Below are 17749 nucleotides of genomic sequence, written 5' to 3'. Positions count from 1 at the left end.
TCTGCATGTGAGTATGCTTACTGTATAATTAAATGTTTTACTCTGAAAGGACCAATATATTATATTAGAAAAAGCTATATATATATATATATATATATATATATATATATATATATATATATATATATATATATATTGCGACACTATATGGCGCAATGACTTATGGGGCTGGCATAGATTTTTTTTTCCAGGGCTGCTTTGTATCCCCAGTCCGGCCCTGCACACAGAGCACCTCTCCCACACACACAGACAGAGCACCTCTCCCACACACACAGACAGAGCACCTCTCCCACACACACAGACAGAGCACCTTTCACACACACAGACAAAACACCTCTCTAACACATGACCACAGCACCCCTCACACAGACAGCACCCTTCACACACAGCACCCCTCAAACACACACAGAACACCCCTCACACACACCACAGTGTTTGTATCTCTGTGTATCTGCATGTGTGTGTCTGTGTGTTAATGTGTGTATCCTTAAGTGTGTCATTGTATGTATCTATGTGTCTGTGTATCTGCATGTGTGTCAGTGTGTATCTATGTCTCAGGTTATGTATTTGTGTGTCAGGATAAGTATCTGTGTGTGAGGATATGTGTCAGTATCTGTATCTGTGTATCTGCATGTGTGTCAGGATATGTGTCTGTGTATCTTCAAGTTTGTCAGTATAGGTATATGTGAGTCAATGTGTGTGTCTCTGTGTCTGTGTATCTGCATCTGTGTCATTGCCTCTTATTTAATTTTAAGGAGTTTTTTTTTACCTCCTTAATGATTGGAGTTGCATGCTCTGAAGTTTGAACATCTTCTTTGTAATATATTGTGACAAAAAATATATTTTGGCTTTTAATAACTGTATCAGAGTAAAGTATTTAATGTATATTTCTAGATAACCCCCCTCCAATGACATAATGCTATTAGAATTAAGTAGCATTTGTTCTTGCAGTTGATATGGAACATTTATGTGAGCATAGGGGCATTGCAGCAAATAGGATAATTATGAACAATTGTTCTTCTGGTACGTATTAAGTACAAAATCATTTTCCATACTTCATACAGCAACATATGGAAACAGTGATTTACTGTTGGGGGTTGCTTCCCAAACTATTTACAGTTAATACTTGCATAAGGGTTAGAAAGGTTGAAGCAGTTACTCCTTTTTTCGTTCACATTATGACAAATTGTAATTACCACCGATTCATAAAACTGTCTGCAAAGAAGTGGTTTATTAATCTGCTGATTTGACAAAATAAAGAATATAGCATTTTCAATGATTGCTAATTACCCCAAAGGTCAAGCACAATTCTTGCCACCAGTCAGTCACATAATTTAAAAAGCATGCACTTTTCATATGTGTGACAAAATCTGGGAATGACAAACAATAAGTTTTCTTTTTGTTTGTTTGTTTGTTTGTTTGTTTGTAAAACGTACAAGGTTTGGGAAAATTTAAAAAAAAAATTTCTACTGCTGTACATTGTGCATGGAAATACTATATTATATATTCTAACTTTCCAACCCTTACAAAACCAAAGTTTTCACTTTCTATATCTTTATGCACCATATGTGGTACACTGGGGAACTAAAGCGGGCCAACGGAATAGGGCCGCAAAATCGGGACTGTCTTGGTGAAAGTTGTTGGGTGGCTTGCATGTGTGTTGAGGCACATCCTAATGCTGTCGACGTGCCAAAAGCTCTACAAGCGGCCAGGGCCAGCACTGCACCCCATCTTTTTCTTTTAACATGGTGCACTATGTGTACTATGTATTGTTGCATGCACACTGTGACCGAGCTCCAGTACTCTGACCAAGTACCTCCGCCAAGTCTGCTTCCTCGTAGCTACCAGGGACCCTGGAACACTTTAGACCCAGTTGCTGAGGCTTGACTGGGATCACTGAGGGCCTTTTCCACCCTGGACCAGGCTACTGTGTTTATAGCCCTGGAAACACTTTCCATCAGCAGATTTCCCCAAACACCAGATGACACTTGGTGAAGGTTAAAACAGCAACTAACTTTAATGGACATAGTACACATATTTTAAGCCCCCAACAACCTCATTTACATACAATAGGTTGATAAGAGCACTATATAGTACAATTTAGGGTGAGGTCAGACGATAGAAAGGGCTGATTGGAGATTGAGGAGGGACAGGACAGCTAGTTCAAAATGGTCTGGCAGTGTCCCTGGGACAATGCCCTGCTGGGGAAACAATAGTACAGGAAAAAGGGGGAGGGGAAGAGGCACAGACAAGCAATACATTCAACATACCCTGCACCAATAATGGGCACAGAGTATCCAAAACACAAAGGAATCTGGGGACCCACACACATAGTGTCTGGTCTGGCCTCCATCCCCAGTGATGGTGACTGCTGTCATACACAATACATTGCTGCTTACCGTTGGTGGTATAGTGTGGCAGAAGAGGCAGGGCAATGCTTGTCGGGTATGGGTCTCGGAGGTATCCTTTAGCAAGTCAAATTGTCAGTGGGCAGGAGGATTTAACATCACATTCGTTCGACTTCCCTTCAAGCTCCGCTCACTAGAAGAATCCTACAGGGACAGCAGTGGCAAATCACATCTCAGGCCTCTTCTCTGCCACTTATACCACCAACAGTGGGCATCAGTATTTAACTTCAATATTAATTTTTAGACTAATTATGAAAATAGAACACTCGCACTCATGCCTCCCACTGTCTCCATATCACTCCACTCATCATTCCAACCCACCCCTACCTTACGTTATCTTTCACCCATCCTCATATAACTCCAAACCCATCCCTCCGTCACTTCCCTTTTTTCTCTTTACTTACAACCATGCCTACCTCTCGCCATATTTTCCTATCACTCTCAACCAACCATATTTCCCTCTCTCCAATACTCATATCACTCCGACACATCCCTCCCTATCTCCCCGTCCTCTGATCCAGGCCACCCTCATCAACTTGTTACTACTTCAGCTCATCCTTTCTTCTCCACAACCTCTTATCATTCCAAACCTTACCTCCAATTCACCCTCCTATCCCTGGCACACATGTCTCTCCTTCCCCATACTCTATGAAAAATCGGCACTTTTATGATTAAATTATGATACAGCCCCCCTGGCTGTCATTAAAACAGCCGGGAGGTTTACTTCCTGTTTCCGTTAGCTCCCCTGAGCTAAATGAAGTGGAAATCGTGCTCTACTTCGGCATGTCTGTCTTCTCTTCCATTGCTCCTCCACAGACCTCAGACCTGCATCTTCAGCTCCTCCACAGACATTAGACCAGACATGCACAGATTCCGAGGCAAGCTTATAATCTAGGACAGTGCTGTCCAGCTTTGTTGCTGTTTTATGATTTGAAGAATGAAGTGGTGGCATGTGACTGTTCTATGGACCTGTCACTACTCCAGTATTATAAATGAGGAGGCACTGCTGGTGCATTTTGCAGGGCACTCATAAATATAAACTGTTACAGTTTAGATTTCCCAAAGATTACTGCATCATACTAGGTTAGGGACATTTAACATACCAGTTGTATAGTAAAAATCTTGATAAATGGATTCCATGTATCCGAGATTACCTCATATAAATTGTAATCAGTCCTGGCTCATTCGCTCCATCAAGTCTGCTGAACACAAGCAAACATAACGGACTACAATGCTCAGCCATTCCTATTGAAGTGGCACTTGTAAAGAGCAAAACAAGTTAAAAATTCAAGTCTGTTGTCCTTGAGCAGTCTGTGTAGTGATATACTGTGATATATGTTCTATGGAGAGTATACAAATAAAATAAGTCGAATTTATTTGCTGTTAAGTTCCATTATTTATGGAAGCAGAGCCTTGGCCGACAGAAGAATGCAATGCTTTTCTTTGTATGTAGCAGACATACAGTCTGTTGACATGTCTCCAAAAATTCATGCAGTTTATTTATCTTTTTTTTGTCAAGGTGTCTTCATTAAATTATGCCTTTGTTAATTATTTTATTTATTAGTCGCATATTTGGGGATCCATCCTACTTAACATTGTTTACTGCCGTCATCGTCTTTTGCAACAATACCCTCTCAGCTACAATGCCTCTTTTACCCATAGGTATTATTAAAATAATATAAAGTGAGCCTTCCATAAGATGTTTGGGGATTAGAAAATCATCTAAGTCAATAGCAGGGCTCTCTTCAGCAGCTGAGCCTGTTTTCTCCTATTTTTTTCTTTATATAAATATATTGTGCTTGAAGCATCTGATGGCAAATGAAACAAGTGACTCAATTAGAACATTATGTTTACAGTGCTTATTTCAGTCATGGATCCTTTCACAGTGAGAAACTGCAACATAAATCCTAAATTAGAGACCGAAGAGAGCAAAGAAGAATAGTAATACATGAAATTATGTTTTTGTGAACTTTGTGTCTGAGGAAATATGCCATAGTATACAGAGAACGTTAAACATGCAAAGCACCTCAATACCTTAAAAATACGTTTTTGGTCCTTCCATAGGTTATGGTTAAAGGAAGCCCCTTGTCGTTTTCCCCCTGCACGTATATCTGTATAATCAAATATTTGCAAATAGTGCTGCTGCTAAAGGCCTATTTCCTTGAAACGCTGCATATCCAGAGATTTGCACTTGTGTGCCGGGGGCTGGTTACACATGTGACTTAGAAAGACAACTCTGTTCCAGACTGCCTAATGTTACTTTTGTGCAAAAATTACGTATTTTAGCAGTGTGCTGGCATCGGATGTTATGAGCTTCTCCCTTGTCCTTTCCCTCACATGCATTCCCCCCAGTGAAAATGAAATCCCCTCTCTCTACTGTACAATTGCTATACAGTGGAACCTCGGAACTCGAACTTAATCTGTTCCAGAAGGCTGTTTGAGTACCGAGTTGTTTGAAAACCAAGAATTAATGTAAATTAGATTAATCCACTCCAGACCCCCAAAAGTACAGTATTTTAACACACATTTTACAGTTTAAAGGGACACTATAGTCACCAGAACAACTACAGCTTATTGAATTTGTTCTGGTGAGTAGAATCATTACCTTCAGGCCTTTTTCTGTAAACACTGTCTTTTCAGAGAAAATGCCGTGTTTACATTACAGCCTAGTGATAACTTCACTGGCCACTCCTTAGATAGCTGTTAGAGATCCTTCCTGGGTCATGACTGCCTAAAATGCATCCAAACATTCAGTGTCTCCTCCCTCTAGATGCAGACACTGAACTTTCCTCATAGAGATTAATTGAGTCAATTCATCTCTATGAGGAGATGCTGATTGGCCAGGGCTGTGTTTGAATCATGCTGGCTCTGCCCCTGATCTGCCTCCTTGTCAGTCTCAGTCAATCCTATGGGGAAGCATTGTGATTGGATCAGGCTACCACTTCTGATGATATCAGCAGACTGCTTGTTTTTCTGAGACAAACAGCATGCAGAGTTACAGCTTCAGGCTTGAATACAGTAAGATTTTCCTATATTTATCGAGGCATGAGGGGCCCAGGGAGGCTAGATGGGGGTTCTAACACTATAGGGTCAGGAATACATATTTGTGTTCCTGACCCTATAGTGATCCTTTAATAATACCTTAAATGCATAAAATCATACAGAAAACCAATAAACACAATGTAAATAACATTAAAATGTAATTTCACTTGGAGCTGTTTGCAGACAGAATAGAGCTCTGTTCACTTTGTCTAGTGCTAGGAGTACGATGCATCATACCAACGAGGTTACAAAGTGGTACCATCGAGGTTAATGCTGTGTGATTTTGCTCTAATGCCGAGTTTTGTTTTAATACCGAGACATTTTTTTCCCCAAATATTTTCTTTGAATACCTAATTGAGTACGGAAGCGTTCCAGAACCGAGGTTCTACTGTATATCTATATATATATATACAAGCCTCACATTTGTGTAAATATTTTATTATATCTTTTCATGTGACAACACTGAAGAAATGAGACTCTGCTACAATGTAAAGTAGTAAGTGTACAGTCTGTATAACAGTGTAAATTTGCTGTCCCCTCAAAATAACTCAACACGCAGCCATTAATGTCTAAACCATTGGCAACAAAAGTGAGTACACTCCAAAGTGGAAATGTCCAAATTGGGCCCAAAGTGTCAATATGTTGTGTGGCCACCATTATTTTTCAGCACTGCCTTAACCTTCATGGGCATGGAGTTCGCCAGAGCTTCACAGGTTGCCACTGGAATCCTCTTCCACTCCTCCATGAAGACATCACGGAGCTGGTGGATGTTAGAGACCTTGCGCTCCTGCGCCTTCCGTTTGAGGATGCTCCACAGATGCTCAATAGGATTTAGGTCCGGAGACATGCTAGGCCAGTCCATCACTTTTACCTTCAGCTTGTTTAGCAAGGCAGTGGTCGTCTTGGAGGTGTGTTTGGGGTCGTTATCATGTTGGAATAATGCCCTGCAGCCCAGTCTCCAAAGCGAGGGGATCATGCTCTGCTTCAGTATGTCACAGTACATGTTGGCATTCATTGTTCCCTCAATGAACTGTAGCTCCCCAGTGCCGGCAGCACTCATGCAGGCCCAGTCCATGACACTCCCACCACCATGCTTGACAGTAGGCAATAAAAAAGAAAATCCAGTGCACTCCCTGATAAACTACTAAACAGCAACTTTAGTCACATTATATGATCATACATTGCATAAGCCTGCCACAACATCAATGGACTCCATCTTTGGCAGGTCCTACTCTAACAGCCTAATGTCTGCTTCACAAGCTACTTACTTGGGGCAAGACACACTTGTCTTTGTACTCATCACCTGGTTGCCACCACACACGCTTCACACCATGTGAACCAAATAAGTTTATCTTGGTCTCATCGGACCACAGGAGATGGTTCCAGTAATCCATGTCCTTAGTCTGCTTGTCTTCAGCAAACTGTTTGCAGGCTTTCTTGTGCATCATCTTTAGAAGAGGCTTTCTTCTGGGACAACAGCCATGCAGACCAATTTGATGCATTGTGCGGCGTATGGTCTGAGCACTGACAGGCTGACCCCCAACCCCTTCAACCTCTGCAGCAATGCTGGCAGCACTCATATGTCTATTTACCAAAGATAACCTCAGGATATGATGCTGAGCATGTGCACTCAACTTCTTCGGTCGACCATGGCGAGTCCTGTTCTAAGTGGAACCTGTCCTGTGAAACCGCTGTATGGTCTTGCCCACCGTGCTGCAGCTGAGTTTCAGGGTCTTGGCAATCTTCTTATAGCCTAGGCCATCTTTATTTTGAACAATAATTCTTTTTTTTTCAGATCCTCAGAGAGTTCTTTGCCATGAGGTGCCATGTTGAACTTCCAGTGACCAGTATATGAGAGTGAGAGCAATAACACCAACTTTAACACACCTGCTCCCCATTCACACCTGAGACCTTGTAATACTAACGAGTCACATGACACCGGGGAGGGAAAATTGCTTATTTGGCACAATTTGGACATTTCCACTTTGGGGTGTACTCACTTTTGTTGTCAATGGTTATGTGTTGAGTTGTTTTGAGGGGGACAGCAAATTTATACTGTTATACATGCTGTACACTTACTACTTTACGTTGTAGCAGAGTGTAATTTCTTAAGTGTTGTCACATGAAAAGATATATTAAAATAGTTACAAAAATGTGAGGGGTGTACTCACATTTGTGAGACACTGTATATATGCACATGTGCACTGTGTGGACGTAGCTTTCAAAATGCCTGAGCGAGTAGAGCAATGAATCTGCATTAAATTTTGCGTTAAACTTGAACATTCCTCCATGGAAAAAGTGTGGCACAAACGCTTCTGTTGAAAAGATTAGGCACCCGCAACTTCTGTTTTTTCCCCAAACTAAAACCTGTCGGCTGACACGCTCAGCCAATCAGTGACTCCCCATTCACAACCCTGGCTTGGAAAGTGACGCACCTTTTCCAAGCCAGGTTTGTGAATGGTGGAGAAACTGATTGGCTTAGAGAGCCAGCTGACTGATCTCAGCCAATCAGTAGCGCTCATGCAAGGCGGCACTTCCTGTAAGTCAAATTACAGAAACTGGAAGGTGCCACGGGAAAGCGGAGACCGGCGCTGGAGGCAACTTTGGGGTTAAACCACTCGAAAACGGATTACCTCCTAAGTCTGTGGAGTACCTCCAGGGGGACTACTAACAGCATAAGGCATGATAACAAATTCATGATGAAGTTTTCATGATGCCTATACCGTTCCTTTAAGTTAAGGACGTGACAACACTTCACTGCCCCAGAGAACGCTATAGAGTTGTAGGAGTACATTCAATAATAATGTAAATTAAGTATCAATTACTGAATTCAAAGTTTTTTTTTTGTAATTAGCAATAAAACAATATATACCTACTGTAACCTGAAACTATTTAAGCATACGTGTATGTATTGCTTGTGATGTTTGAAATGTCTCTTTGTTTGTAGGAATACTGTAACACCGTTCAACTGGACTCCGGAATAGATTACAGAAAAAGGGTCCTTTCTGCAGCTGGTAACATATACTTTCTGTAAGTTTCAAGTGTTTTTTTTTAACATTGTGGCTTTCTAGAACAAATGTATCACTTAGATTACTTAGCATTTATTAAATCTGTATGACAATATATGTATAATATTTATTTTTCTATAAACACATTTTATATATACATTGTCACAGCATATTGGGCAAATTAGTAGATGGTGTGTATTTAGGATCCAGAATCCTGCACAGTCCCTAATCTGGCATAAGGGAGAGCACATTCAGCCCCTAAAAATGTTAAAGGGACACTACAGACCCCTAAGTCATTTTAGCTTGTGTAAAGTGTGTCCTTTTTTTACATTTTTGATTTATTTTTTTTTACAAAAAATGCATCTTTAAATATAATTTCAGTTTCTTACACCTCCATGGCTTTAGAGAAAACAACGGGTCCTGTTACTTCCTGATTGCTTAGCTCAGTGGAACTAATACCTGCCTTGCAAAGACTTCTTATTAAGCTGGGGTCATTGGGAAGCCTGTGATTGGAAAGCCGCAGAAAGTCTGGGCGGGGTTAAAAGAGGAGGGCTTGCAAAGGCTGCAGACCAGAGAACTGCAGCTTTTGCATGCTGTTTTATAGATATACCTCTAGTGAAAAAATGCATTATTAAGATCAAGCATGTTTTCATTTAGGGTATATCTATTTATTTATTTTAAATTTAGTGAGTGGAGTGTTCCTTCAAATTTTAGGGAAGTTTCTCCTATTTTGCATTTTGCGTTCCTGTAGATTGGCATTGCAAGATAAATCCATGCCTTGCCAGGTCTCTCAGCTGGCTATTTTGCATTTGAGTGTAAGTTAGCTCACCTGTAGCCACTGTGTTTTGGACTGGGTGGGGAGAGTGAGAATTGGTTTTGTGATTTGGTGTAAGGAAGGAGTGCTGACTAAAGGAAAACCATGGTTGCTGTATTGTTGCTGCCATTCTTCTGGAAATAAACAGGACCTGTAAACCGGACCATGCTTCAGATGTTTTTTTGTTTTTTTTGTGTGTGTGTTTGTTTTTTTTTTTCCTTACCCTAGACCTAGAAGGGCTGTGCATTTGCAAAAGATCCTGGGCAAGCTTGTGTATTTTGGAAATGTTTGCCACAATATATGAATGGAGTGTTTGTTCTTAACACACATTGCTATTGCACCTGATATTTCATTTATCTCCATTCTTCAAATTTTGTTCTAAATATATTTTTTTATTATTATTAAATCATTTTTTTTTTTTTTTTTATGCTTAGAGTATCCCTTAGATTTGGGGGAGGGTTATATTCTGCTATATTTTGCTCTAATTAATTTAGATTTAAAAAATCATGTTGCTTACATTATGCAGTGAGCTCCTGCTTTAACTCTATCACTTCCAACAATTTGTAGACATGAGTTAGCATTTGAGATGTGTACCACAGCAATACAAAGTTAAGTAAAACCTCAAAAAATGGGACTAGTGGTTGGCAGAGTTAAGACACACCGCCACACCAAAAGACCTTATATCCTTATATGAAAAAGGCTGTTTCTGCACATACCCTGTAGGGGAACTCTTATGAGCAGATGGCCAGAAAAAACAAAAAAACTCTTTAATGATCCCTCTTGGGGAGAGAAAAAAATGTGAATAAACGTACAAACATACAAACTAGGTTAAAATTGGGACCTAGTGGGGAATAGTAATGACTAAACCGGGAAACAATGTTCCACGAGCCAGTAGCAAGGGTTATATCAATGTATTAGAAAATTTCCAGGGATTGTAACAATGTACTAATATCACAGAACACCAAGTGTCATAAATGTATATAAATTGCAACTTGCGGACCAAATGGTTCCTGGAAATACCTTGGCTGGTATCCCATGTACTGAATGCTCCTCTAGGCTGAACCAGAAAAAAATAAAACCTCTCTCACCTACCACTCCAATACTGGCTTTCACCTTGCATAGTCAGATTTCTCAAACCATTAGTCCATTAGTTTATCTGGATCTCTGTGGAAGAGCCGTGCATGACATCCTCTCTCTTCCTAAACCCGACAGCAACGTTTGTAGGTGAAACTACATGGCTTTATTCTATTCTGTTGTTTATCAGTTGATGCCATACCTTTGTTTGTGACAAAATTAATGTTTATCATATGTGCGTGCCTTATTCATCCCATGTTATAAATAAATGTTTATAAATAAATAAAATTATTAATGGGAATTCAAGATTTTAGATTTGAGGAAAAGGATATTTCACAGGGGATATAATGATATTATACATATATATGTGTGTGTATATATATATATATATAAACATGGGTAGCACACTGGGCTCTCCCGTTACCTGTTCTTTAACAGGACTGAACCAATGGAAATAGGTCATCCATTGATCCTTAGAAAAGGTAATATTAACCTAGCGTAATATGAACCATAACGTTTTTAAATCATCAGCCTAGAAAGATTGTTTTATCAAGTTTCATTATATAAGATTAGAAATTTGTTTTTATATGAACAGTACTTTGTGGCAGTTATAATAACTAAAATGAAGGGTATCCAAGAAGAGACCTAATAGCAAGTTTGCAGTCACAAAGGTTATTCACCTTTCTGCAACACAAATGGAAATCACTTAAAGGGAAAGTCTAGCTTAAAAAAATGCATGTGTTAATGCGCTACAACAAGGCTGTTAATATAAAAATGCATTCATTAGTTTTCTCAAAATGATTTCCTGAGTTTACAAAATCCTACCTCTTCCTCAAGTTCTGCAGCTGAACTGATTTTACTTCCTTTTTACAATGCCCCAACTTCCTTGTTCAGTTCGTGTAGTCACCTTCAAATACTCAGAGAAGTATTGTGTACGTACTGAGCACATTTGGAAGCTATACAAACATATTTTAAAATAGATTGGTAATAAAAGATTTTTTTTTTTTTTTTTAAACAGATCCTTTACAAATGATATAAATAATTGCTGTGGCTTTAATATGAATATTAATATTTTAATTAATATATAATAATTAAACAATAAGTTACAACATTTAATATATTTCTTGGTATTATGCTCGAATATGTGTATAGAAAATATACGAAATATATTGTAATATTAAATGTCAATTTACTACAATAATTATAGCAAGTAACAGGCTATACCAAATTATAGCAGTAACAATGAATTACAGTAGAATACAAAACGACACCATATAACTTACAAAGGCCCTTTAGCTCAGGCTAAGGAATCAGAGCTGATAAGTCTACATCCTGTGAAGAGAGAGCCTGTGTTACATCTGTTTTTTTATTCACAGTGGGATGCTTTCTGTGCGGTAACTTCTCTAGAGTGGGCTGGCCTGTGATATCACTGGCAGAAACACAAGGCATAAGGAAACCATATAATGGAAATTAATCCTAGTGGGGCCTCTAAAGCATTAACCTTATTAAAGGAGCACTATTGTGCCAGGAAAACAAACTCGTTTTCCTGGCACTATAGAGTCTTTAGGTACCCAGGGTCCCACTCCCGCTGGGCTGAAGGGGCCCGGCGCTGGGGAACTCTCCTCCCTCTGCCGACGGCAACAGCCACGCACGCATTCAAACAGTCCATAGGAAAGCATTTCTCAATGCTTTCCTATGAACGTCCAGCGGAAGCGCGTCTAGCGACTGTCAGTGAGACAGCCACTAGAGGCTGGATTAACCCTAGTGTAAACATCACAGTTTCTCTGAAACAGCTATGTTTACAGCTGTAGGGTTAACACTAGATGGACCTGGCACCCAGACCACTCTTTGGGGGTGAGCTAGTTTGTGTTTGTAGATATAAGCTAAAAACACGTGTAAATACATGTGTAAATATATATGTGTATACATGTGTTAATAGGTCATCAGACGTCTCACAAATAGCAAGCGTGGTGTTGCTTCGTATCTACTAAGTGAATTTAACATAGCTTTACGTTTGTCACATTTTGTATGTGCATCTTTGTGCTTATAGAAACATAGAAACATAGAATGTGACGGCAGATAAGAACCATTCGGCCCATCTAGTCTGCCCAGTTTTCTAAATACTTTCATTAGTCCCTGGCCTTATCTTATAGTTAGGATAGCCTTATGCCTATCCCACGCATGCTTAAACTCCTTTACTGTGTTAACCTCTACTACTTCAGCTGGAAGGCTGTTCCATGCATCCACTACCCTCTCAGTAAAGTAATACTTCCTGATATTATTTTTAAACCTTTGTCCCTCTAATTTTAGACTATGTCCTCTTGTTGTGGTAGTTTTTCTTTTAAATATAGTCTCCTCCTTTACTGTGTTGATTCCCTTTATGTATTTAAATGTTTCTATCATATCCCCCCTGTCTCGTCTTTCCTCCAAGCTATACATGTTAAGATCCTTTAACCTTTCCTGGTAAGTTTTATCCTGCAATCCATGAACCAGTTTAGTAGCCCTTCTTTGAACTTTCTCTAAGGTATCAATATCCTTCTGAAGATAGGGTCTCCAGTACTGTGTACAGTACTCCAAGTGAGGTCTCACCAGTGTTCTGTACAATGGCATGAGCACTTCCCTCTTTCTACTGCTAATACCTCTCCCTATACAACCAAGCATTCTGCTAGCATTTCCTGCTGCTCTATTACATTGTCTGCCTACCTTTAAGTCATCAGAAATAATCACCCCTAAATCCCTTTCCTCAGATGTTGAGGTTAGGACTCTATCAAATATTCTGTACTCCGCCCTTGGGTTTTTACGTCCAAGATGCATTATCTTGCACTTATCCACATTAAATGTCAGTTGCCACAACTCTGACCATTTTTCTAGTTTACCTAAATCATTTTCCATTTGGCTTATCCCTCCTGGAACATCAACCCTGTTACATATCTTAGTATCATCCGCAAAAAGACACACCTTACCATCAAGACCTTCTGCAATATCACTAATAAAAATATTAAAGAGAATGGGTCCAAGTACAGATCCCTGAGGTACCCCACTGGTGACAAGCCCAAGCTTCGAATATATTCCATTGACTACAACCCTCTTGAAATACATGTGTTTTTAGATGTTCAACAATCCTATCCTTTAACATGGTTTCCATCACTTTCCCCACTACTGAAGTAAGGCTTACTGGCCTATAGTTGCCCGACTCCTCCCTATTACCTTTCTTGTGAATGGGCACAACATTCGCTAACTTCCAATCTTCTGGGACTACTCCTGTTATCAATGATTGGTTAAATAAATCTGTTAATGGTTTTGCTAGTACACCACTAAGCTCTTTTAATAGCTTTGGGTGTATTCCATCAGGTCCCATTGACTTATTTGTCTTTACTTTTGAGAGTTGAAATAGAACCTCTTCCTCTGTAAACGTGTAATAAATGACTCATTTATCCTTTTTCTTAACTGAGGTCCCTTTCCTTCATTTTCATCTGTAAATACCGAACAAAAATATTCATTGAGGCAGTCAGCTAGACCTTTATCCTCATCTACATACCTTCCTTCTTTTGTTTTTAATCTAACTAATCCTTGTTTTACTTTTCTTTTCTCATTTATGTATCTAAAAAAAGTTTTGTCCCCCTTTTTTACTGACTGTGCTATTTTCTCTTCTGTGTGTGCTTTGGAAGCTCTTATAACTTGCTTAGCCTCTTTCTGCCTAATCTTATAGGTCATTCTGTCCTCCTCACTCTGTTTTTTTTTATAATTACTAAATGCTAACTTCTTGTTTTTTACTATTTTGGCCACATCTGCGGAGTACCACAGTGGTTTCTTGAATTTTTTGCTTTTACTGACAAGCCTAATGCAATTTTCTGTTGCCTTCAGTAGTGCAACTTTTAAATAATCCCATTTCTTTTGGACTCCATTTAAATTGCTCCAGTCTAATAATGACTCTTTTACACATATTCTAATTTTAGAAATGTTTGCTTGTTGGGGAGTGCAAGAGGTAAACTGACTGTTTTATTAAATTGTGTAGGGTATTTTAGTATAATAGTTTGCTGCTGCTAGATATACCACAGTATGGCATGAAATGTAGTTTTGAATAGTTGTGTGATGTGTACATATTCTTGCCTTTCAAATGCTACCTTTTCAAGATATGCTTTTTGTTACCTTTTGAGTATCCTTTTTTGAAATTCTCTCTATCTTAAGTAAAACTCTGGCTCTTTTAAACATGTAAAATTGGCACCATGGCATAACTGTTTAAGGTTCCGTGCCCATCTTCCGGGATACAGGTGGAGAGGGAAGTTAGCAGGATGCAAACAGCAATATTAGTGCGCAGGTCTGCCTGTCAAAGGGGTGGATCTACCTGCCAAAGCCTGCCCCCACAAGCAGAACATGCATGGAGAACTGCTGAATCGTTCATTAAATGCGCTCTTTCTGTGCAATCTTCAGTAGCACTCTCTGCATGGACCTCTTTTTAGTGGGCTAGCAGAGAGATTTACTGTTAAGCACACCAGGCTCCCACCCTCACACACAGTTTAGCAGGCGGACCTACTTACTTTCTGGCCGGGACCACCCTTACCCATTATTGACCTAAGAAGTCTTTACATCCCAAATCCCCTAGTGACAAAGTTGGAAAGTATGTGTCATATTTTGGTGAATGTAATATACCTTTTAAGATTTTGGTGAATGTGGTATGCCTTTAAGAGATCCTGGTGGTATCACTTAACATCAGATTATATAAACCTGCCCCAATAGGTGCACTAAAATTGTGTAGAACCATTGCATGCATTTGGATTGCTATCTCCTATTCTTTCCCTTGTTGAATTCATGTATATACTTACTGAGCACATACTTATCAACACTGGAGTTTATTATTTTACCAATTCCACACCATCTCCTCCCTAACTATTTACAAAGTATTCCTTAAACTCTCCAATAACCAACATATACTCCCCTTAACCTACTGTCACTTTGGACTAAATCAAGCATCTCAAACTCAAAGGCTAACATAGGCCAAATAAACAAGGTTTAAGTTTATGTGGGCCGCTAAAAAAACGAAACTTTTAGGAAAGTACAGTATAAATAAAGTTGCCTAACGGACCCTGGATGTCCTCACGCTCATAGGGTCCAATGATCGAATTTATTTTAAGGAGACGTGCATTTGCATATATATAGCTAATGTTTCAGTCCAACTAACTTGACATATTAAGAAAAGTTTGGTAATGCGGCTGAAATGGTGAATGTATGTTGTTGCATAGCTATAAAAAACAAATTACGTTATCTTATTGATTTTGAAGTCCTAACATGTTCTCAGCCAATTAAATGATTTCCCATAGGATAGCATTGGGAGGCTATTGTGCATGTGTGGCAAAAAGCTGAGCGGCCAATAAGCATCTCAATGGGGTTCGTTCAGTGCCTCCATGCAGACCCAATTTAATGCACTGTTCCCTCCCCCTATTCTAATACACTGCCCACAAAGCCAATACATTGCCCCTCCCCCTTTAAATACACTTCCCACAAATCCAATACACTGCTCCCTCCCTCCACTTTAATACACTGCTCACAAATCCAATACTTTGTCCACAAATCCAATACACTGTCCCTCCTCCCTCCACTTTAATACACTGCTCACAAATCCAATACTTTGCCCATAAATCCAATACACTGTCCCTCCTCGCTGCGCTCTAATGCACTGCCCCCCTTCACCCAATCTAATCTAATATACTGCCCCTTCTCCCTCCACTCTAATTTAATACACTGCCCTCTCCCTCCACCAATGTAATACGCTGCCCCCCTCCCACCACTCTAAGACACTGCCTTCACTATCACCACTTTAGTTATAGATTATATGCGTACTTTGCAGAATTCTTTACATCCTTTTACTAAGACACTGTTGATTTATATTTTCTCTGAAAGCCAATTTTTTTCTTTTACAATTCTTTTTATTCTGTTACGATTCTCCCGGCTTTCTTTATGAAACTTTTCAGTGTCTTGACGTATCCTGTAACGGCGTTTGTAATGTCCTCAAACCTGTCATTTTCGCAGTCACAGAATAAAAGCACAAAATAGCTCAATCTCGGTGAAGACACTCTAACCAGTCAACAAGCACCACAACAAATTGCAATCCAAGTAACAGAAGCGAATTAGAAAGTTGTTTGAATGTCTCGTCTCTTTTGGTTTTGCTTTGCTTGCAAGGAAAAGCCAAAGCCAGTAGATTCTTCCCTGCTTTTGTGTACACATCGCTTTAATGGATATGCTTTGCCTGTGTTGCCTCATTAGCGGAAACTGCCTGAATCAGAAAATTCTTTTCAGTGTATGCAAATAGGGCAGAGTCACCTACTTGGGAGTTAATATATCCAGATTTTAAGTGTATTCTAAATGTGATGTTTTTATTTAGAACATAACATCCTGTATTTCCTTTAATATAGGTATATGGATAAAAAGCTAAACAGTCCCAGACAGCTGTTAGATGTTGGCTTTAAGTGTTATTAATGTCACATTGCATTCTTTTCTTTTCAATGTAGCACAAGTGAAGCTGATGTGGAGACTGTCATGGATAAGTTGTTTGATGAGCTGGCTCAGAAACAAAATGATGGTACGTAAGTTAATTTCTCTTGAAAGAGAATACATTTAAAACACAATGCCCAATCTCCACTGACCAATTAATAAGTTCCATAGCTGTATATGGGTTGATGCCATACTCAAGTGGCAGTCATTGTAACAGCATTTTGTCTAATTTACGTGTTGAATCATGTGCTATTATTCATCAAGCTATGCATTTCCTAGCTGTAAGGATGAATTTTAGGGTAATTATCCAGACAAGACTGAGCTTTTGTTCCTGTTCCCATAGTAACAAGACCAAGGATTCTGAAAGTGCAGGGCAGGGAGCTGAAGCTGAGTAAAGCCTGTGGAACCATCACGGACTGCACATTTGATGAACTCTGTGACCGTGTAAGTGCTCTATCAACTATAAACAAGTTAACACTACTCTCTGTTTATAAGGGTTTGTTTGTGTTCTTGGAAGTAGTATTTTTCCAAAACACTGAACCAAATCATATTTTCATGTAGAAATCACATCATTTTTAATTTTTTTTTTTACTTTATTGGTGTTCAATGTTTTCCATACAACACATACAAATCACATTGACATATTTTTTAAAAAATGCATAATTCTTTAGGTTTAATTAGACATTTACATACAAACATTAAGCGATGAGTATCTTCTAGTCCGACCTTAACTATATATATTTATATTTATTTTAATCTCTTTTTAAAGATGTATGAGAATAGGAATATAGTCTAAAAATAATAAAAAAAATAATAGCATTTATTTTGCAGGGGCCTTTTAACCCAGACCAGAATCTACTACTTTATAAAATAGTAATTTTATCTATCCAGTTTTCAATATACTCCTTAGATTT

General features: G+C 39.1%; 1 protein-coding gene across 1 annotated transcript in view; it reads left to right on the top strand.

The window, feature by feature from the left end:
• AFG1L (AFG1 like ATPase) overlaps positions 1-17749 on the top strand; it is a 179273-nt gene that overhangs the window by 108026 nt on the left and 53498 nt on the right. The window contains exons 8-10 of the mRNA XM_063443531.1: positions 8398-8480; positions 16853-16923; positions 17179-17279. Of these exons, the coding sequence (XP_063299601.1) occupies positions 8398-8480; positions 16853-16923; positions 17179-17279 (255 nt within the window). The remainder of the gene's footprint in view (positions 1-8397; positions 8481-16852; positions 16924-17178; positions 17280-17749) is intronic.

This window comes from Pelobates fuscus, chromosome 2, assembly GCF_036172605.1.
Source record: "Pelobates fuscus isolate aPelFus1 chromosome 2, aPelFus1.pri, whole genome shotgun sequence".
NCBI classification, from domain to species: Eukaryota; Metazoa; Chordata; class Amphibia; order Anura; family Pelobatidae; genus Pelobates; species Pelobates fuscus.
This window is presented reverse-complemented; position numbering and strand designations above follow the sequence as displayed.